Consider the following 22,102-nt stretch of genomic DNA (forward strand, 5'->3'; position numbering starts at 1 on the left):
TTCTTGAATCAATGGAGATAAATATATATCATACAATACTAAAATGCCATGAACCTAAACATGTCAAAATAAAATCAAAATGCCAGAATCCAAAAAAATAAAAAAGCAACCAAGATATATACATAGGAGGACGATGAGCTATTTGCTTGATATATCAACTTAGCTTGTTCTGCGTAGAATTCAGCTATCTCCGCATACAATTTATTTTCAGCGTCTTTGAACTTTCTCCACCTAGCCTCGATGTCTTCCCTCTTTGAGACTCCAAGTAACTCTATTCCCTTTCTAATATAATCTTTACCGAAAGTCTTACCAAAAGTCCCATCGTATATCAACATTGAAGTCAAAGCTAAACTAGTCACAGAAAATTCACTCATCCTTCTACCTTCATTTGAATCCAAAGGTTCAGAATTTAGTTTGGATTTTGCTTCAGCTTTTCCATTTGAATGGGGGCACTAACGCCTTCTTGGGAGTAATCTTCGCAGCCTTCTCATTATTAACTGTATCCTTTTCCGTAGTTTCCTTGAGCACTGCTTCACCGCCACGGCCATCGTGGCCCCAAACATTCTTTTCCAACTGAAATGCTTCCAACTCGTGCGGCTTTAAGGTTGTCCCCTTGCCGTTCTTCTCTTTTTCTAGGTTGTTCTCAAACTTCTTCTTCAGCCGGCGGATCTTATCCTTCAATTGCATGCATGATACATTTGCCCGAATCAAATTCGACCCCTTCATAAAATCGTAAAATTCATCAACGCATTTATAGGGTTCCTTCCCTGTTTTCGCGATGAACTCAGACAAGCCTTTCAAGATACCTATCGCATCTTCCTCGTTGAAAACCCTCTGAAAGAGGGATTTGGATTTCTGCGGATCCTCTTCAATGGAGCCGATGGCGTGATCCTCCTGTGCCTTCTTCCCACGTTTTGGTTGGTTTGAGTGGTCGATACTGTTTTTGGCTGCGCGCTTTGACCCGGATTTGGTTTGACTGACAGAAGCCGAAGGTTGAGACTTCAACTTTGGAGAGGGTTTAGAAGAAGATGACGAGAGTTTGGAAACCTTTTGCGGTTGAAGCTTCTTGGGAACCAGCACGTGTTTCTCACGTTCATCTTCGCCTTCGTCTATGTCTTCGTCCTCGTCAGATGAAGTTGCTGCTTCTTCTACCTCGCTGCTATCTTCTTGTTCGGACTGAGGCCTGGAAACCTACGATTCGTCATCAGAGTCTTCAGAAGCGACTTGCTTCTGCTTCGCCATGGAAACTCCGAAATTCAGGAGGAAAAAGGTGAATTTAGGATTAGGGTTTGTCTTAGTTCACTCTCTGGACAGGAGGGAAAAAGTGAATTTAGCGACTTGCTCTTTTAACACTTTATATGCTAATTATTATATATATTAATATCTTATAACATTTTCATTACCAATTTAATTTCATTTTATCAGTCATTCTTAAATGTTAAATCAATTATATTTTTAATTATATACAATAAAAAATATTTTATTTATAAATTAACTTATTTATATAAATTTATTTTAATTTTAATTATAAACTCACTTTTTTTATAATTATATGATATTTATTAATATTATTTTTTAAATATTATTTTTTTAATAAATACTTATAGTATATAATAGTATAATAGGTATAAACTAATTAATAAATGATTTAAATTTAAAAATAATAGTTATTTTAATATAAAAACAAAATAAAAATACTTATGATAGAATAAAAATAATAAAATAGTTATTGTTCTTGTTCTATATTATTCTAGAATGGCTGAATTATTCTTAATATGTCAATAAAAATATGTATTTTAAATTTTAATTTTAAGTTTTGACTATTTTAGATTTTTTATTTATGTGAGACCGAGTCAATCGGTTCAACCAGTGACCCACCAGTTGAACCAATAATTTAGTGACCCAATAGCTTGGTCGGTTCAATCACCAATTCGGTTCTGACAACTATACTATACACTACAGATTTTCCTTATCATTCTTTATACATGTATAACTATTATTGTCTTACCTTACTATTATGTTGTCTTATTTTATTCTCTTTGTTTTCTTCTCCTTTTCACCCCAACTGCAATTAATTACCACCATGTATCATTATCGCATCTCGTTTTGTTTATCATTTTAACCCATAACTATCCATTGTGTTAAATTTTGAATTAAAGATTTGCTAAAAGAATTTTTTTTCTTATTTGATTTGAATATCTAGATGTATAACTATTAGAGAGATATTTATTTTTCATATTTGCTTACTAAGTCATATTTTATTATTTTAAAAAGAAATTTAAGATATCAATTATTTAAAATTTTTGTTCAAATGATCAAAATTTGTCGATATTTATTAAAAATAATATCAAATATATTATATCCTCTTAAAAGAGTAATATTATATGGACACTACTATTTTAACTACTATCAACATATACAATTAACTTATAAAAAAGTTGATATTGTTGAGTAACTTTTCTACTCTCAATACTGTTTGTAATAATTCTTAATTTGTTTTGCATCTAATATATTAACTTCTATTTCTCTAAATAATGAAATTTTTATTCCATTTTAAAAAAGAATAGCAACTACTATATTGTTAGTTTTTTCTAATATTTTAAGAAATTATATTTTTAAATTATAAATTTGAGATAAAAATAAAAAATAATAAATTGTTAATAAGTAAAAAAAATTATGTTATTTAATTTTTTAATGTACAGAATAATTAAATTTAAACTAATTAGGTATAATACTAAAATTATTACATTGTTATTAAATTTAACAATCAAGATAAAAATATATAAATATTTGTAATTTTATTTATTTTCTCAATCTTATTTAATTTGAAGTAGATATAAAAATTTATATTTAAATCATACTTTTCTGGCATAAATTTAATGGCTAAAGAAACTTTTATTTTTTTTTTTAGTTTTATATTCAACATGTTAAATTATCTTTAGTTTTATTATTCTTTCAGAATTTTTAATTTTTATTTTCATAATTTTTTCTTACCATTCTCTATACATATATCTTTTATTATTGGCTTGTTTTCTCTTTGTTCTTCTTTTTCTTCTTCTTCTCCTTCTACCTTCTCTTCCTCGATCATAATTAATATAACTCTTATATGATTCATCTACACTCCTATAAATATAATTAAGAAACAAATTTAAATAAATAAATTAAATATTTTATTTACCAATCTATAACAATATATCTCTATAACGTAACAACACACATACACATACTGAAGTTTGATTTTGAGAAAAGGATAAATAAGTTCCTGACTTTTTGTCCCTCTAACCATTTAAAAATACTTTTAAATTCCTGACCTCTTTAAAAGTTGGACATATGCATATTTTTATTCATATGGATCTGTCAGACACAACGAAAAAATTTAACGTGGACGCCACTATGCAGATATGGCTGTTACGGTGTCCTACGTGGAGGGAGAGTTTTTAAAACGAGATAAATTAGTCCCCCTTCTTCAAAATGATGTTGTTTGATTATTAGCCTTTGGCACAAACTTTCTTCCCTCAAATTATGTAAAACACGGTAAATTAATTATGGGCTAAGGGAATTAACAAATTAAAAATTATAATTTAGAGAAATAAAAATATTTAAAATATGAATTAAAATACTAATTTTAAAGGTTTTGTCCCAAAATTGAGCCAACGGACTAAACCAATTTGACCGGACCTATATTGGGTCCAAGGCCCAAATATAAAAGCCAAATCAGCCTCCTTCTTCCCTTACATTCAGCCAAACACACTGGGAAGAGAGTTGAAGGCACAAATCCTAACCTCCATTTTCACCCAAACTTTAATCTTCCATATCTTTCAATCCGTAACTCCGATTGACAAGCCATCTGCAGCCACGTGTTCCTCTAGGAATTCTATTCAAACCCTTCTAAACAAAGTGGTAAGGGATTTTGAATTTCGTGCCCAATTCTCACTTCCCTTTAATTCTGCAATTTCAATTTTGAATATTGAGACATTTTATAATTTTGATGATTTAGGGTGCTCTAGTATGAGTTAGCATTGAGTTTTGTCCATGTAATCAGTGGATAAGATAAGAAACCACTAATCCCTTGTGAATTATTGAATTAGTGAATCCTAGTATTGATTATGAAGAAATTGAATGATATTAGATTGAGTTCATGTGAATTGGAATTGAATTGGTGGATTTGGGTGCTTGAATTTGAGCCTTGGAAGATGGAAACGGATTTAGAGGTTTAGAAAGTTGAGAAGAGGATAGATTTTAAGGTGTTTTGGTCTTGGGGAGAAATCGACCAAGGTATAGTTTTGGTTTCTCATAATTAATATATAATGTTGCATGAAAACTTAGGCTAGTTGTCATAAGACATGCTTTAATATTTTGAACTGAACAGGGTATGTGTTGGAATGATTGTGAAATTGTTAAATGTGTATATATGTGTTGTATGATTGAGTTTGATGATGATTGTTGATAATGTGATATGTGATGATGAGTATTTGTGAGATTTGGGCTGGAGGCTGTAACCTGTAAGTCCGGATAAGTATGATGAGTTGAGTTTGGTGTAGTTTGTGTTTGGATTGGAGATAAATGAGGATGATTATTGAGTTTTGGTAATTTTTGATGTATGATAATGTGAATATCGTTGAGAAATAAGGATAAGAGTGATTTATGTAAGATGCATGGTACATTAGGTATTGGATGATTGATAAGTGATTGAATAATGTATGGGAAAAAACCTTACCAAGGGAAAAAGAGTACAGTCTCCCCCTCTTGTCGACATCATTTAATGTCTCGAAATTGGCGTATTCTAATCCCATGTACTAGTCTTTCAAAGGAGGATTTTGGGAGTGACTTTGTAAATAAATCTGCCAGATTATCACTTGAGCGGATCTGTTGGATATCAATTGTCCCTTGATTTTGAAGATCATGAGTAAAGAAGAATTTGGGAGAAATATGCTTTGTTCTATCTCCTTTGATGTATCCACATTTAAGTTGAGCAATGCATGCTGTATTATCTTCAAACAGGACGGTTGGAGCTATCTTATGATCAATCAGTCCACATGATGATAGAATATATTGGATCAAACTCCTGAGCCAAAAACACTCGCGACTTGCTTCATGAATCGCTAGTATTTCGGCATGATTAGAGGATATTGCAACAATCGTCTGTTTCGTGGACCTCCATGATATAGCTGTTCCACCATATGTGAACAAATATCCTATTTGAGATCTCCCTTTGTGTGGATCAGACAAGTATCTAGCATCTGCATAGCCAACTTATGACTTGGATCCATAGGGATAAAACAATCCCATATCAACTGTCCCATGAAGATATCGAAAGATTTGTTTGATTCCATTCCAATGTCTTCTGGTTGGAGAGGAACTATATCTTGCTAGTAAATTCACAACAAATGATATATCGGGTCTTGTATTATTGGCAAGATACATTAGCGCTCCAATGGCACTAAGATATGATACTTCAGGACCAAGGATATCTTCATTTTCTTCCTTAGGACAGAATTGATCCTTCTCCACATCCAAAGATCTTACGATCATTGGGGTACTTAAAGGATGTGACTTATCCATATAAAATCTTTTCAAGATCTTCTCTGTGTATGCTGTTTGATGAATAAATATCCCATTTTTTATATGCTCGATCTGCAGGCTAAGACAAAATTTAGTCTTTTCAAGATCTTTCATCTCAAACTTTTCTTTTAGAGTTTTTATAATTGTTGGAATCTCTTCAAGAGTCCCAATGATATTTAAGTCATCAACGTACACAGCAATTGTAATAAATCTAGATGCATATTTCTTTATGAAAACACATGGACAGATATCATCATTCTTGAATCCATTTTTGGCCAGATACTCAGTAAGACGATTATACCACATTCGTTCAGATTGCTTCAGACCATATAAAGATCTTTGCAATTTGACTGAGTATTACCCTTGCGAATATTCATTGGATGGTTTAGATATCTTTAGTCCTTTAGGGACTTTCATATAGATATCCTGATCTAATGAGCCGTATAAGTAGGCTGCTACCACATCTATTAAATGCATATGCAGTTTATGATATGCAGATAAACTGACCAAATAACACAATGTTATCACATCCACTACAGAGGAGTACGTTTCTTCATAATCTATACCGGGCCTTTGTGAAAACCCTTGTGCCACGAGTCGGGCTTTATAGCGCACAACTTCATTTTTCTCATTTCGTTTTCTCACAAATACACATCGGTATCCAACATGTTTTACATCTTTTGGTGTACGGACTACAGGTCCAAAGACTTCACATTTTGCAAGTGAGTCTAATTCAGCCTTCATGGCTTCTTCCCATTTTGGCCAATCATTTCTTTGTCGACATTTTTCGACTGATCGTGGCTCAAGATCCTTATTTTCATGCATGATATTTAATGCCACATTATATGCAAATATTTCATTGACAATTGTCTTATTTCGGTCCCATTTCTCTCCTGTAAAGACATAATTTATCGAGATCTTGTCATTTTCACAATTTTCGGGTACCTGAACATCTTCTGGCGTTATATCAGAATTTTGGACAACTGCAGGTGTCTTTACTATGTTTTTTTCAACATGAATCATATTTACCTATTTTCTTTTTTAAGGATTTTTGTCTTTGGAACCGACAGGCCTGCCACGCTTCTGACGTGTATTTGCTTCGGTGGTAATTTGTCCAACTGGGACATCAATTCAAATTGGGGCATTTTCCGCTGGTATATACGACTTAGTTATCCTCTTTGTATCAGAAAATGCATCAGGAAATTCAATTGCTATTCTTTGCAAATGTATAATCTTTGAACTTCTAGTTCACATTGCCCTGATCAAGGATCTAAATGCATCAAGGATGATGCGTTCCAATTAAGTTCCTTTTCAGGAAGCTTATTTTCTGCCCCTAATGTTGAAAATTTTGATTCATCAAAATGACAATTCGCAAACCAGGCTTTAAATACATCTTCAGTTTGTATCTCAAGATACATCACGATAGAGGGAGAATCATATCCAACACATATCCCCAATTTTCTTTGGGATCCCATTTTGGTGCGATTAGGTGGTGCAATAGGAATAATATCGCACACCCGAATATTCTTAAATGGAAAACATTTGCCTGTTGGCCAAAAGCTAATTGCATAGGAGAGAACTGATGGTAACTCGTTGGCCTCAAACGAATAAGTGCTGCGACATGTAAAATAGCATGCCCCAAACCGAGGTTGGGAGATTTGTTCTCATAAGTAAAGGTCTAACAATTAATTGGAGGCGCTTAATAAATGATTCTGCTAACCTATTTTATGTGTGAACATAAGCTATTGGATGTTCAACACTTATTCCATTAGCCATACAATAAGCATCAAAAGCTTGGGAAGTAAATTCACCAACATTATCAAGATGAATTTCTTTGATTGGATTTTTGGAAATTATGCTTTTAATCAAATAATTTAAACCAGTAATCTCACAAACGCTAGGTTGCGAGAAGATAATAAGCACACATGTGACCATCTCAAGGATGCGTCTATTAGGACCATAAAATATCTAAAAGATCCACATGGTGGATGAATAGGTCCACATATATCACCTTGAATCCTTTCTAAGAATTCAGGGGATTCAAATCCAATCTTTACTGGTGGTGGCCTTAAAATGAACTTCCCTTGAGAACATGCAACACAACAAAATTCATTAGATTTAAGAATCTTCTGGTTTTTTAGTGAATGTCCATGGGAGTTTTCAATAATTCTCTGCATCATGGTTGTTCTCGGATGACCCAATTGGTTGTGCCAAGTTATTAATTCATTTGGGCTAGTAAACTTCTGGTTTACAGTGGCATGTGATTCAATTGCACTAATCTTGGTATAATACAACCTAGATGAAAGTGAGGGTAATTTTTCTAATATAACTTTCTTATTTGAATCATGAGTTGTGATACATAAATACTCATGATTTTCCTCATTCATTGTTTCAATATGATATCTGTAAAACCTGGTTAATTAACGGCTAATTAACCCATAAATGAGAATTTATTCTAGAAAGCCCAAAATGTGATTTTTTGTGGCTAAATGTGATAGAGGATTTTGAGACGAGAATTTTGGTACCAATTTTATAGAATTCGGACCAAGATTGGACCGAACGGGCCAAACCGGGCCAAACGGACCCAAAGTGGGCCCTTGGCCCAACATAACTAAACCAAAACCCTAGTTTTCAGCACTCTCTCTCCTCACAACACACTCAAACACGCTGAAATTAGAGAGAAAGGGAGGAAGAACACTCTCTCAAGTTCTCTCCCTTGGTTGATCTTCAAACCACCATAATTTTTGATCTAGAGCTCCGATTGCCGCTCCGTTTGCGGCCACGCGTTCACCGCGGAGAGCTCTACAAAACCCATACAATTAATCTTGAGGTAAGCCACATGTTGCTGTTCGAAATTCCAGCCTTTATTTTCGAGTTTCATGGGTGAAATGTTGAGATTTTGGGTTCTTTGATGTTATAGGACCCAACTCTCTTGAAGGAGAAGGTTAATCTTGTCTCCTTGGACCTTGGGTGTGGTAAGATTCTCAACCCTAGTGTATTTTGTTGTTTTATGATGTTTGGGTTTTGAGATGTTGTGTATGGGTATGATGGTTGTGGCTTAGGTTGTGTGTGTGTGGATATTGGAGCTTGATTGATGATTTTGAAATGCTTGGAAAGGGTTTGGTGGTGAAAAATCTGTTCTTGGAGGTGTTGAGGCCTTGAGAGCTTGTGGATAAGTGGTTTGGAAGTGCTCCGGTGGAGCTTGGAAAAATCGGCTAAGGTATGGTTTCGGTTTCCCGTATCTAATATGTAATGTGGTAGGAAATACTTAGGCTAGAGGCCCTAAGATAGGCATTGAATGGTTGATGTTGTTGAATTATTGATATATATGATGTGGTCATATATGTAATGATGATTAATGATGCCTTGGTGGTATGAGGTATGAGAAATATGCATGTTGTGATATATGCTTGATGATTAGTTATGGTTGAATTGTGGGTTGAACCATGTTTATGGTGAGTATGATATTAATTGTGTACAATGATGATTTAGTGGAATTGGTGTTGTTGATAATTGGCATGAGAGAGAGTATATGATATGTCAATATGTTTGAGTTCGAGCCACTTGGGTGAAGTGGGTTAAAATGATGAGATAGTGATTCTGTAATTTGTGGTAAAGTCTCAATGTGTGAGTTGAGGAGGCTTGATGTTGAATTTGATTTATTTTGATTGATTTCAAAGAAAAGGGATGAAAATGGCATGTTTTGATTGATTTTGAAAAGAGTTGGAAATGGCTTGTTTGAAAATGGCACTTTGTGGTTTTTATAAAAAAATATGGTTTTTGGGCATACTTTAATTGGACATAACTTGGACTACGGATCTCTGTTTTGTGCCAAATCTGTTTAGAAATGAAATTGGATCCGGGATGTCCATGCCGTTCGAAGAACGGGAGAAAAACGATTTAAAATGAGAAAGTTATGTCCGTTGGAAGATTGGGGTTTAAATTGGTGAATTCTGCAGCTTTTAACTTAGAAAATTTTTAGCAGAATGACCCCTTGTGCGTGGGCGCACTTGGCGCGTGCGCGCCGTTCTTCCCGAAAATGCCATCCACGCGTGAGCGTGATGTGCGCGGGCGCGCCGATTGTGTTGCACCCAATGCCCAGCCATTTTCCAGAGAGTTATGCCAGAACTGTGCCAGTGTTGTGCCTGGGGCACGAGAACGCCCACGCGTACGCGTGGTTGACGCGTACGCGCCGATTGGCAAATTTTTAATCCACGCGTTAGCGTGCATGACGCTTGCGCGTCGATGAGTTTTGAGGCCATCCAAGCGTGCGCGTGGAGTGCGCGTACGCGTGGACTTGTTTTCAAAGTTGATTTTTGAGTTTTAAAAGCCAAATTTCATACTTCTAAGCCTCCGATCTCACCACTTATATCTTAAATCAATATGACATGCCTAGCTATTAAAAAGGGGCTAGAGAATGAGGTAACTTGCGAGTGAAGCAAGGGAAAAATGAATGATCATTGGGGATCAAACATAATTATGTGAGATGCGGAGGATGGTGGTGGAAGTGCTGGTTATGCCATTGGTCGAAGGGCCGTAATTGTTTATATATTGGCTGGTTCTGGATTGAACCGTGAGCCGGAATAGCTGTGTATGCTATGAATATTGGCTGGTTCTGGATTGAACCGTGAGCCGAAATAGCTGTGTATGCTATGAATATTGGCTGGTTATGGATTTAACCGTGAGCTGGAATGGCTGATATGGATGTTGATCCATGGATGAGAATTCATGCATGTTTATGCTGAATTATTGATAATTGTGATTTGCACTTCCACTATCGGAGATACGAGTTTCCCTGGATAGTAGCAGTGGCTAGCCACCACGTGCTCCAGGTTGAGACTTGATACTCTTTTGACCCTTTGTCATAAGTGTGGCTGGGCACTGTGAAAGACCCGGATGAGCTCGCACCTGTAAATATTCACCAGTGAAGGTGATGAATATAGATCATGATTATGATCAAGTTTATGATGAGTATAACTCGAGTTGGGGATGCGTGACAGAGGGACAGTCCAATGGTTAGCTACCAGGACTTGTCGGGTTGGCTCTATAACCGACAGATGATATCATCAGCCACTAGGGACAGGCATTCATCATATGCATACTATATGAATTGTTTGAGATTGCCTATTTGACTGCATATTACTTGCTAATTGTCTAAATGCTTTACTTGTTCATATTTGTGTATTCCTTGTTTGATATAACTGTGATTGCTACATTATACTCCTACTGGTTTTTGGGAGGTTTGAAGGAATTGGAAAGGGAAGTATTAGTTAGACTGAAGAACCTTTAGTCAGATGCCCTTTATGGTTTAGCTTGTTTATAAGCTTTGATATTATCTGAAGGAAGTTCTAGGATTGCCTTTGGCTTTCCTCCATTATTATGTATTATAAATGTGGAAGCTGTTACCATGCTGGGGACCTCTGGTTCTCACCCATGCGGATTTTGTGGTTTTCAGATGCAGGACGTGAGGTGTCCCGCTGATGCATGCTGGAGACTTCTAGATTTGCGAAGATCCTTTGTTCCCGGGGCTATATTTTGGTTTATATGTTTTGTTTAGATACTTCTATCTCCATTAAATAATACAAACTGCGATGACTCCTCTTATGGGAGATTTTGGAGAATAGGTCTTATGTATTTGTGTCCCTTTGGGTTTCCTTTGGGGTTGTCCTTTTTTTTATCATATGTATATATTGCTATGCTCGGACCGGTTATCTTCGCAGCCGGATCTTGAGTCTTGATATCCATGTTTTTGACACTCCTTTGTATGTATATAATCTCGCGTTGGTTTATCCTTGTTCGTTACGTTATCGATCGGAGTGTTGCGCTTATGAGTTGCGATTTTTTGTTTACCCCTTTTTCTACAAAGGCTCCTAGTTACAATCAATTATTCATACTACTATACGTACTAAATTTTTATTTTAGAGGTCATAATACCTTGCCATCTCTGAATTATGACTTAAGCATAAGACTCTGTATGGTAGGGTGTTACATTATGGTATCAGAGCAGTTCGTTCCTGTAGAGCCTGAGGGATGGACTGATTATGCTTCTGTGCATTCTCTGTGTGTGTGTTATGTGCTATTAGTATATCTGCTTGATATTATTGGCATAAACGTTCATGAACATGCATTTGGGACTTTGAAGCACTAGACTTCCGATATTGAGACTGATCAACTTAATATCGATTGTTTGGTGTGTATAGGAACCAGATGGCGCCTCGTGGACGCGGTAGAGGTAGTGCGAGAGGTCGTACCAACGCTCGTGCACCGGAGCATAACCCTAATGACCCGGTGAACTTTATGACTGCGTTGGAGAACATGGCTGCTGCTATGCAAGCCACTGCTGAGGCTCTTGGTCAACAGATGAACAACCATGGTAATGATGGAGGTGGAGTTCAGGGCCCGATGACACTGGCAAACTTTTTAAAGGTTAATCCACCTAAGTTCAAGGGAACTACTAGTCCGACTGAGGCTGATACGTGGTTTCAGGCTATAGAGCGAGCTGCAAGCACAAGTGGTACCTGAAGGGCAGCGTGTCGAGTTTGCTACCTATATGCTTACAGGTGAAGCGTCACATTGGTGGCAAGATATTCGACGTCTTCTGCAGCAGGGTGATGACTATATCACTTGGAATGTCTTCCAAGAGGAGTTCTATAAGAAGTACTTTCCGACTTCTGCTAGGACGGCTAAGGAACTTGAATTGTTACAGCTGAAGCAGGGTACCATGTCCATATCAGAGTATACTGACAAGTTTGAGGAGCTGTTCAGGTTCTCTCGTATGTGCCAAGGGACTCCGGTGGAATATGAGGAATGAAAGTGTGTTAAGTATGAAGGAGGACTCCGGAGTGATATTTTCAGTTCAGTGGGACCAATGGAGATTAGGACTTTCTCCGAGTTGGTAAACAAGTGTAGGGTTGCTGAAGAGTGTGTGAAAAGGGCAACCGCTGAGAAAGGGATTCACAAAGGTTCATTCCCACAGAATCGAAGGAAGAGCTTTGCACCTAGAGGCTCGTCTTTCAAGAGGGGAAGCTCTTTCAGGAGGCCCAGCAACAACAACAATTTCCAAGGGAAGAAGTTTAGGAAGCAACCTCAGAATGATCAAGCTTGTACTAGGTGTGGAAGTCACCATCCGGGAGCACCATGCAAGGCCGGATGGGGTTTGTGCTACACTTGTGGAAAGGCGGGGCATAAAGCCGTAAATTGTCCTGAGAAGCAAAAACAAGGTGCTGGAAAAGCACAACAGACTGGTCGGGTGTTCACCACTTCAGCTGTAGGAGCTGAGGGATCTGAGACACTCATTCGAGGTAATTGTGAGATAGCTGGTCAAACTTTAAATGCTTTATTTGATTCGGGAGCATCACATTCATTCATTGCATTTGAGAAAGCCCATGAGTTAGGATTGAAGATTGTAACTTTAGGTTACGATCTAAGAGTGTACAATGCTACCCATGAAGCCATGGTAACTAGGCTAGGATGCCCGGAAGTTTCCTTTAGGTTCAAGCAACGTGATTTTGTTCATAATTTAGTCTGCTTACTGATGATTGGTCTTGATCTTATCTTGGGATTGGACTGGTTATCTAAGAACCATGTTCTGCTAGATTGTTCTACAAAGTCGGTGTACTTTATGCCGAAAGATACTGAAGGGCCGGTCGTGGTGAATAATTATTATTTGAATTTGATGATGGTGAACTGTTCTGGTGTTGAATGTCAGGGTATCTTGTTGTTAACCGCGGGTGTTTCGGGTGATGATCAAAGGTTAGAGCAGATTCCGGTTGTGTGTGAGTTTCCGGAAGTGTTTCCTGATGATATTGATGAGTTTCCACCTAACCGAGAGGTTGAGTTTGCTATTGAATTGGTGCCCGGGGCGGGACCAATCTCAAGTGCTCCTTATAGGATGTCACCGTTAGAGATGAACAAGCTAAAGTCTCAGTTAGAGGATTTGTTGGGGAAGAATTTTATACGACCAAGTGTCTCTCCGTGGGGTGCTCCAGTATTACTGGTAAAGAAGAAGGATGGGAGTATGCGACTCTGTGTGGATTACAGGCAGCTGAACAAGGTTACAATAAAGAATAAGTACCCATTGCCGAGAATTGATGATCTCATGGATCAGTTGCAAGGAGCTGGAGTTTTCTCCAAGATCGATTTGCGATCCGGTTATCACCAGATAAGGGTGAGGGGTGAGGATATCCCTAAGACCGCTTTCAGGACTCGTTATGGTCATTACGAGTACACTGTAATGTCTTTCGGGTTGACGAACACTCCTGCGGTGTTCATGGATTACATGAATAGAGTTTTCCGTCTGTTTCTGGATAAATTTGTTGTTGTCTTCATTGATGACATACTGATTTACTCCAAGACTGAAGAAGAGCATGTGGAACACTTGAGGACCGTGTTGCAGATTCTAAAAGAGAAGAAACTCTATGCAAAACTATCGAAGTGTGAGTTTTGGAAGAGTGAGGTGAAGTTTTTGGGCCATGTGGTGAGTAAGAAGGGAATAGCCGTAGATCCAACTAAGGTGGAGGCTGTGATGGATTGGAAGCAACCAACCACCGTAACAGAGATAAGGAGTTTTCTGGGTTTAGCTGGCTATTACCGAAGGTTTATCAAGGGCTTCTCACAGATAGCTTTGCCAATGACAAAGTTAACCCGCAAAGACACTCCGTTTGTTTGGACTCCTGAGTGCGAGGAGAGCTTTCAGACATTGAAGAAAAATTTGACCACTGCACCTGTGTTAGTGTTACCTGAGCCAAATGAGCCATTTGAGGTGTATTGTGATGCCTTATTGAAGGGTCTAGGGTGCGTGTTGATGCAGCATCGTAATGTGGTGGCGTATGCCTCACGACAGTTGAGACCTCATGAAGTTAGTTACCCTACGCACGATTTGGAACTCGCTGCAGTTGTGTTTGCCTTGAAGGTGTGGAGGCATTACCTCTATGGGGTTAAGTTCCAAGTTTTCTCTAATCATAAGAGCTTGAAGTACCTCTTTGATCAGAAAGAGCTTAATATGAGACAGAGAAGGTGGATGGAATTGTTGAAGGACTATGACTTTGAGTTGCATTACCATCCGAGAAAGGCGAACTTAGTGGCGGATGCGTTAAGTCGGAAGTCGTTATATGTGGCTTGGATGATGCTTCAAGAGGAGAAGTTGCTCAAGGGATTCGAGAATCTGAAAATTGGTGCTCAAGAAGTATCCGGAACTTTGTGTTTGAGCCGATTAGAGATCTTAAGTGATTTTAAGTCCGAACTCCTAAAGGCTCATCAAAATGATGAAGCGTTATGGAAGGTTGATGCACGAAATTGTGATCAATACTTTTCACAAATCAAATAATCCCCGGTAATGAATCCAAGAACTTGGTGTTCAATATCATGGCATAAACACAACTTCGCACAACTAACCAGCAAGTGTACTGGGTCGTCCAAGTAATAAACCTTACGCGAGTAAGGGTCGATCCCACAGAGATTGTTGGTATGAAGCAAGCTATGGTCACCTTGTAAATCTTAGTCAGGCAAACTCAAATGGGTATGGTGATAAACGCATAAAACATAAAGATAAAGATAGAGATACTTATGTAATTCATTGGTAGGAATTTCAGATAAGCGTATGAAGATGCCATCCCTTCCGTCTCTCTGCTTTCCTACTGTCTTCATCCAATCCTTCTTACTCCTTTCCATGGCAAGCTTATGCAAGGGTTTCACCGTTGTCAGTGGCTACCTCCCATCCTCTCAGTGGAAATGTTCAACGCACCCTGTCACGGCACGGCTATCCATCTGTCGGTTCTCGATCAGGCCGGAATAGAATCCAGTGATTCTTTTGCGTCTGTCACTAACGCCCCGCCCTCAGGAGTTTGAAGCATGTCACAGTCATTCAATCATTGAATCCTACTCAGAATACCACAGACAAGGTTAGACCTTCCGGATTCTCTTGAATGCCGCCATCAGTTCTAGCCTATACCACGAAGACTCTGATCTCACGGAATGGCTGGCTCGTTTGTCAGGCGAGCACTCGGTTGTCAGGCGATCAACCATGCATCGTGTATCAGGAATCCAAGAGATATTCACCCAATCGAAGGTAGAACGGAGGTGGTTGTCAGTCACACGTTCATAGGTGAGAATGATGATGAGTGTCACGGATCATCACATTCATCAAGTTGAAGAACAAGTGATATCTTAGAACAAGAACAAGCAGAATTGAATAGAAGAACAATAGTAATTGCATTAATACTCGAGGTACAGCAGAGCTCCACACCTTAATCTATGGTGTGTAGAAACTCCACCGTTGAAAATACATAAGAACAAGGTCTAGGCATGGCCAAATGGCCAGCCTCCCAATGATCTAAGATAGCATCAAAACAAAGATAACTACCCAGATGTCTCAATACAAAAGTAAAAGGTCCTACTTATAGAGAACTAGTAGCCTAGGGTGTACAGAGATGAGTAAATGACATAAAAATCCACTTCCGGGCCCACTTGGTGTGTGCTTGGGCTGAGCATTGAAGCATTTTCGTGTAGAGACTCCTCTTGGAGTTAAACGCCAGCTTTTGTGCAAGTTTGGGCGTTTAACTCCCATTTTGGTGCCAGTTCCGGCGTTTAATGCTGGAATTCCTAAGGGTGACTTTGAACGCCGGTTTGGGCCATCAAATCTTGGGCAAAGTATGAACTATCATATAATGCTGGAAAGCCCATGATGTCTACTTTCCAACAACGTTGAGAGCGCGCCAATTGGGCTTCTGTAGCTCCAGAAAATCCACTTCGAGTGCAGGGAGGTCAGAATCCAACAGCATCTACAGTCCTTTTCAGTCTCTGAATCAGATTTTTGTTCAGGTCCCTCAATTTCAGCCAGAAAATACCTGAAATCACAGAAAAACACACAAACTCATAGTAAAGTCCAGAAAAGTGAATTTTAACTAAAAACAAATAAAAATATACTAAAAACTAACTAGATCATACTAAAAACATACTAAAAACAATGCCAAAAAGCGTACAAATTATCCGCTCATCACAACACCAAACTTAAATTGTTGCTTGTCCTCAAGCAACTGAAAATCAAATAAGATAAAAAGAAGAGAATATGCAATGAATTCCAAAAACATCCATGAAGATCAGTATTAATTAGATGAGCGGGGCTTTTAGCTTTTTGCCTCTGAACAGTTTCGGCATCTCACTCTATCCTTTGAAATTCAGAATGATTGGCTTCTTTAGGAACTCAGAATCCAGATAGTGTCATTGATTCTCCTAGTTAAGTATGATGATACTTGAATACAGCTACTTATTGAGTCTTGGCCGTGGCCCAAAGCACTCTGTCTTCCAGTATTACCACCGGATACATACATGCCACAGACACATAATTGGGTGAACTTTTTCAGATTGTGACTCAGCTTTGCTAGAGTCCCCAATTAGAGGTGTCCAGGGTTCTTAAGCACACTCTTTTTGCCTTGGATCACAACTTTATTTCTTTCTTTTTCTTTCTTTTTCTTTTTCTTTTTCTTTTCTTTTTTTTTCGAATTTTTTTCTTTTTCTTCTCCTTTTTTTTTGTATTCACTGCTTTTTCTTGCTTCAAGAATCATTTTTATGATTTTTCAGATCCTCAGTAACATGTCTCCTTTTTCATCATTCTTTCAAGAGCCAACATTCATGAACCACAAATTCAAAAGACATATGCACTATTTAAGCATACATTCAGAAGACAAAAGTAATGCCACCACATCAAAATAATTAAACTGTTATAAAATTCAAAATTCATGCAATTCTTCTCTTTTTCAATTAAGAACATTTTTCATTTAAGAAAGGTGATGGATTCATAGGACATTCATAACTTTAAGGCATAGACACTAAGACACTAATGATCACAAGACACAAACATGGACAAACATAAGCATTAAAATTCGAAAAACAGGAAAATAAAGAACAAGGAAATTAAGGAACGGGTCCACCTTAGTGATGGCGGCTCTTTCTTCCTCTTGAAGATCCTATGGAGTGCTTGAGCTCCTCAATATCTCTTCCTTGTCTTTGTTGCTCCTCTCTCATGATTCTTTGATCTTCTCTAATTTCATGGAGGATGATGGAGTGTTCTTGATGCTCCACCCTTAGTTGTCCCATGTTGGAACTCAATTCTCCTAGGGAGGTGTTTAGTTGCTCCCAATAGTTTTGTGGAGGAAAGTGCATCCCTTGAGGTATCTCAGGGATCTCATGATGAGTGGGGTCTCTTGTGTGCTCCATTCTCTTCTTAGTGATGGGCTTGTCCTCATCAATAGGGGTGTCTCCCTCTATGTCAACTCCAACTGAATAACAGAGGTGACAAATGAGATGAGGGAAGGCTAACCTTGCCAAGGTAGAGGGCTTGTCCGCCACCTTATAAAGCTCTTGAGCTATAACCTCATGAACTTCTATTCCTTCTCCAATCATGATGCTATGAATCATGATAGCCCGGTCTATGGTAACTTCGGACCGGTTGCTAGTGGGGATGATTGAGCGTTGGATAAACTCCAACCATCCTCTAGCCACGGGTTTGAGGTCATGCCTTCTCAATTGAACCGGCTTCCCTCTTGAATCTCTCTTCCATTGGGCGCCCTCTTCACATATGACTGTGAGGACTTGGTCCAACCTTTGATCAAAGTTGACCCTTCTAGTGTAAGGGTGTTCATCTCCTTGCATCATGGGCAAATTGAATGCCAACCTTACACTTTCCGGACTAAAATCCAAGTATTTCCCCCGAACCATAGTAAGATAATTCTTTGGATCTGGGTTCACACTTTGATCATGGTTCTTGGTGATCCATGCATTGGCATAGAACTCTTGAACCATCAAGATTCTGACTTGTTGAATGGGGTTGGTAAGGACTTCCCAACCTCTTCTTCGGATCTCATGTCGGATATCCGGATATTCACTCTTTTTGAGTGAAAAAGGGACCTCGGGGATCACCTTCTTCAAGGCCACAACTTCATAGAAGTGGTCTTGATGCACCCTTGAGATGAATCTCTCCATCTCCCATGACTCGGAGGTGGAAGCTTTTGCCTTCCCTTTCCTCTTTCTAGAGGTTTCTCCGGCCTTGGATGCCATAAATGGTTATGGAAAAACAAAAAGCAATGCTTTTACCACACCAAACTTAAAAGGTTTGCTCGTCCTCGAGCAAATTAAGAAAGAAGAGAGTAGAAGAAGAAGAAATGAAGGAGAGGGGAATGGCTTTTGTTTTCGGCCAAGAAGGGGAGAAGTGGTGTGTATGTTGTGTGAAAATGAAGGAGTGAAGGAGGGTTTATATAGGAGTGGGGGAAGGGTAGGGTTCGGTCATGTATGGGTGGGAAAGTGGTTTGAATTTGAATGGTGAGGTAGGTGGGGTTTTATGAAGGATGGATGTGAGTGGTGAAGAGAAAGATGGGATTTGATAGGTGAAGGGCTTTTGGGGAAGAGGTGTTGAGGTGATTGGTGAATGGGTGAAGAAGAGAGAGAGTGGTGGGGTAGGTGGGGATCCTGTGGGGTCCACAGATCCTGAGGTGTCAAGGAAAAGTCATCCCTGCACCAAATGGCAAGCAAAATTGCGTTTTTAGCCATTTCTGGCGTTAAACGCTGGGCTGGTGCCCATTTCTGGCGTTTAACGCCAGCTTCTTGCCCTTTTCTGGCGTTTAACGCCAGTCTGGTGCCCCTTTCTGGCGTTAAACGCCCAGAATGGTGCCAGACTGGGCGTTAAACGCCCATCTGCTAACCTTACTGGCGTTTAAACGCCAGTAGGTGCGTCCTCCAGGGTGTGCTATTTTTCTTCCTGTTTTTCATTCTGTTTTTGCTCTTTTCATTGATTTTGTGACTTCTCATGATCATCAACCTAAAAAAAATATAAAATAACAAAAGAAAATAGTTAATTATAAAACATTGGGTTGCTTCCCAACAAGCGCTTCTTTAATGTCATTAGCTTGACGGAGGACTCTCATGGAGCCTCAGAAATGCTCAGAGCTATGTTGGAACCTCCCAACACCAAACTTAGAGTTTGAATGTGGGGGTTCAACACCAAACTTAGAAGTTGGTTGTGGCCTCCCAACACCAAACTTAGAGTTTGACTGTGGGGGCTCTGTTTGGCTCTGTTTTGAGAGAAGCTCATCATGCTTCCTCCCCATGGTGACAGAGGGATATCCTTGAGCCTTAAACACCAAGGATTCTTCATGCACTTGAATGATCAACTCTCCTCTATCAACATCAATCACAGCCCTTGCTGTGGCTAGGAAGGATCTGCCAAGGATGATGGATTCATCCATGCACTTCCCAGTCTCTAGGACTAGGAAATCAGTAGGGATGTAATGGTCTTCAACTTTAACCAGAACATCCTCTACAAGTCCATAGGCTTGTTTTCTTGAATTGTCTGCCATCTCTAGTGAGATTTTTGCAGCTTGCACCTCAGAGATCCCTAACTTCTCCATTACAGAGAGAGGCATGAGGTTTACACTTGACCCTAAGTCACACAAGGCCTTCTTGAAGGTCATGGTGCCTATGGTACAAGGTATTGAAAACTTCCCAGGATCCTGTCTCTTTTGAGGCAGTTTCTGCCTAGACAAGTCATCCAGTTCTTTGGTGAGCAAAGGAGGTTCATCCTCCCAAGTCTCATTTCCAAATAACTTGTCATTTAGCTTCATGATAGCTCCAAGGTATTTAGCAACTTGCTCTTCAGTGACATACTCATCCTCTTTAGAGGAAGAATACTCATCAGAGCTCATGAATGGCAGAAGTAAGTCCAATGGAATCTCTATGGTCTCATTTTGAGCCTCAGATTCCCATGGTTCCTCATTGGGGAACTCATTGGAGGCCAGTGGACGTCCATTGAGGTCTTCCTCAGTGGCGTTCACTGCCTCTCCTTCCTCCCAAAATTCGGCCATGTTGATGGCCTTGCACTCTCCTTTTGGATTTTCTTCTGTATTGCTTGGAAGAGTACTAGGAGGGAGTTCAGTAATTTTCTTGCTCAGCTGACCCACTTGTCCCTCCAAATTTCTAATGGAAGACCTTGTTTCAGTCATGAAACTTTGAGTGGTTTTGATTAGATCAGAGACCATGGTTGCTAAGTCAGAGGTATTCTGCTTAGAACTCTCTGTCTGTTGCTGAGAAGATGATGGAAAAGGCTTGCTATTGCTAAACCTGTTTCTTCCACCATTATTGTTGTTGAAACCTTGTTGAGGTCTCTGTTGATCCTTCCATGAGAAATTTGGATGATTTCTCCATGAAGGATTATAGGTGTTTCCATAGGATTCTCCCATGTAATTCACCTCTTCCATTGAAGGGTTCTCAGGATCATAGGCTTCTTCCTCAGATGAAGCCTCCTTAGTACTGCTTGGTGCATTTTGCATTCCAGACAGACTTTGAGAAATCATATTGACTTGTTGAGTCAATATTTTGTTTTGAGCCAATATGGCATTCAGAGTGTCAATCTCAAGAACTCCTTTCTTCTGACTAGTCCCATTGTTCACAGGATTTCTTTCAGAAGTGTACATGACTTGGTTATTTGCAACCATTTCAATTAGCTCTTGAGCTTCTGTAGGCGTCTTCTTCAAATGAAGAGATCCTCCAGCAGAGCTATCCAAAGACATCTTGGATAGTTCAGAGAGACCATCATAGAAAATACCTATGATGCTCCATTCAGAAAGCATATCAGAGGGACACTTTCTGATTAATTGTTTGTATCTTTCCCAAGCTTCATAGAGGGATTCTCCTTCCTTCTGTCTGAAGGTTTGGACTTCCACTCTAAGCTTACTCAATTTTTGAGGTGGAAAGAACTTTGCCAAGAAGGCATTGACTAGCTTTTCCCAAGAGTCCAGGCTTTCTTTAGGTTGAGAGTCCAACCATGTCCTAGCTCTGTCTCTTACAGCAAAAGGGAATAGCATAAGTCTGTAGACCTCAGGGTCAACCCCATTAGTCTTGACTGTGTCACAGATTTGCAAGAATTCAGCTAAAAACTGATGAGGATCTTCCAATGGAAGTCCATGGAACTTGCAATTCTGTTGCATTAGAGAAACTAATTGAGGCTTAAGCTCAAAGTTGTTTGCTCCAATGGCAGGGATAGAGATGCTTCTCCCATAGAAGTCGGGAGTAGGTGCAGTAAAGTCACCCAGCACCTTCCTTGCATTGTTGGCATTGTTGTTGTTTTCGGCTGCCATGTGTTCTTTTTCCTTGAAGATTTCTGTTAAGTCCTCTACAGAAAGTTGTGCCTTGGCTTCTCTTAGCTTTCGCTTCAAGGTCCTTTCGGGTTCAGGATCAGCTTCAACAAGAATGCTTTTGTCCTTGCTCCTGCTCATAAGAAAGAGAAGGGAACAAGAAAATGTGGAATCCTCTATGTCACAGTATAGAGATTCCTTTAGGTGTCAGAGGAAAAGAAAAGTAGAAGACAGAAGTAGAAAATTCGAACTTATCAAAGGAGATGGAGTTCGAATTTTGCATTAAGGAATAGTGTTAGTCCATAAATAGAAGGATGTGAGAAGAAGGGAAGTAATTTTCGAAAATTAAGTAAAAGATTTTGAAAACATTTTTGAAAAACACTAATTGATTTTCGAAAATGAAAGTGGAAAAGAAATCA

At 38.9% G+C, this 22,102-nt stretch overlaps 1 protein-coding gene and 1 non-coding gene across 2 annotated transcripts in view; one reads left to right on the forward strand and one right to left on the reverse strand.

Moving 5' to 3' along the window:
• LOC112717746 (uncharacterized) overlaps positions 1-22,102 on the reverse strand; it is a 69,633-nt gene continuing 47,531 nt past the window's right edge. Inside the window, exon 2 of the mRNA XM_072204247.1 lies at positions 1-1,191. Coding sequence (XP_072060348.1) covers positions 427-1,191 — 765 coding nt within the window. The 3' untranslated portion in view covers positions 1-426. The remainder of the gene's footprint in view (positions 1,192-22,102) is intronic.
• LOC112718621 (small nucleolar RNA R71) lies at positions 21,174-21,281 on the forward strand. Its single transcript, XR_003160952.1, has one exon. It is a non-coding gene; the product is annotated as a small nucleolar RNA R71 (small nucleolar RNA).

This window comes from Arachis hypogaea, chromosome 10 (genome assembly GCF_003086295.3).
Source record: "Arachis hypogaea cultivar Tifrunner chromosome 10, arahy.Tifrunner.gnm2.J5K5, whole genome shotgun sequence".
In the NCBI taxonomy this organism is placed as follows: Eukaryota; Viridiplantae; Streptophyta; class Magnoliopsida; order Fabales; family Fabaceae; genus Arachis; species Arachis hypogaea.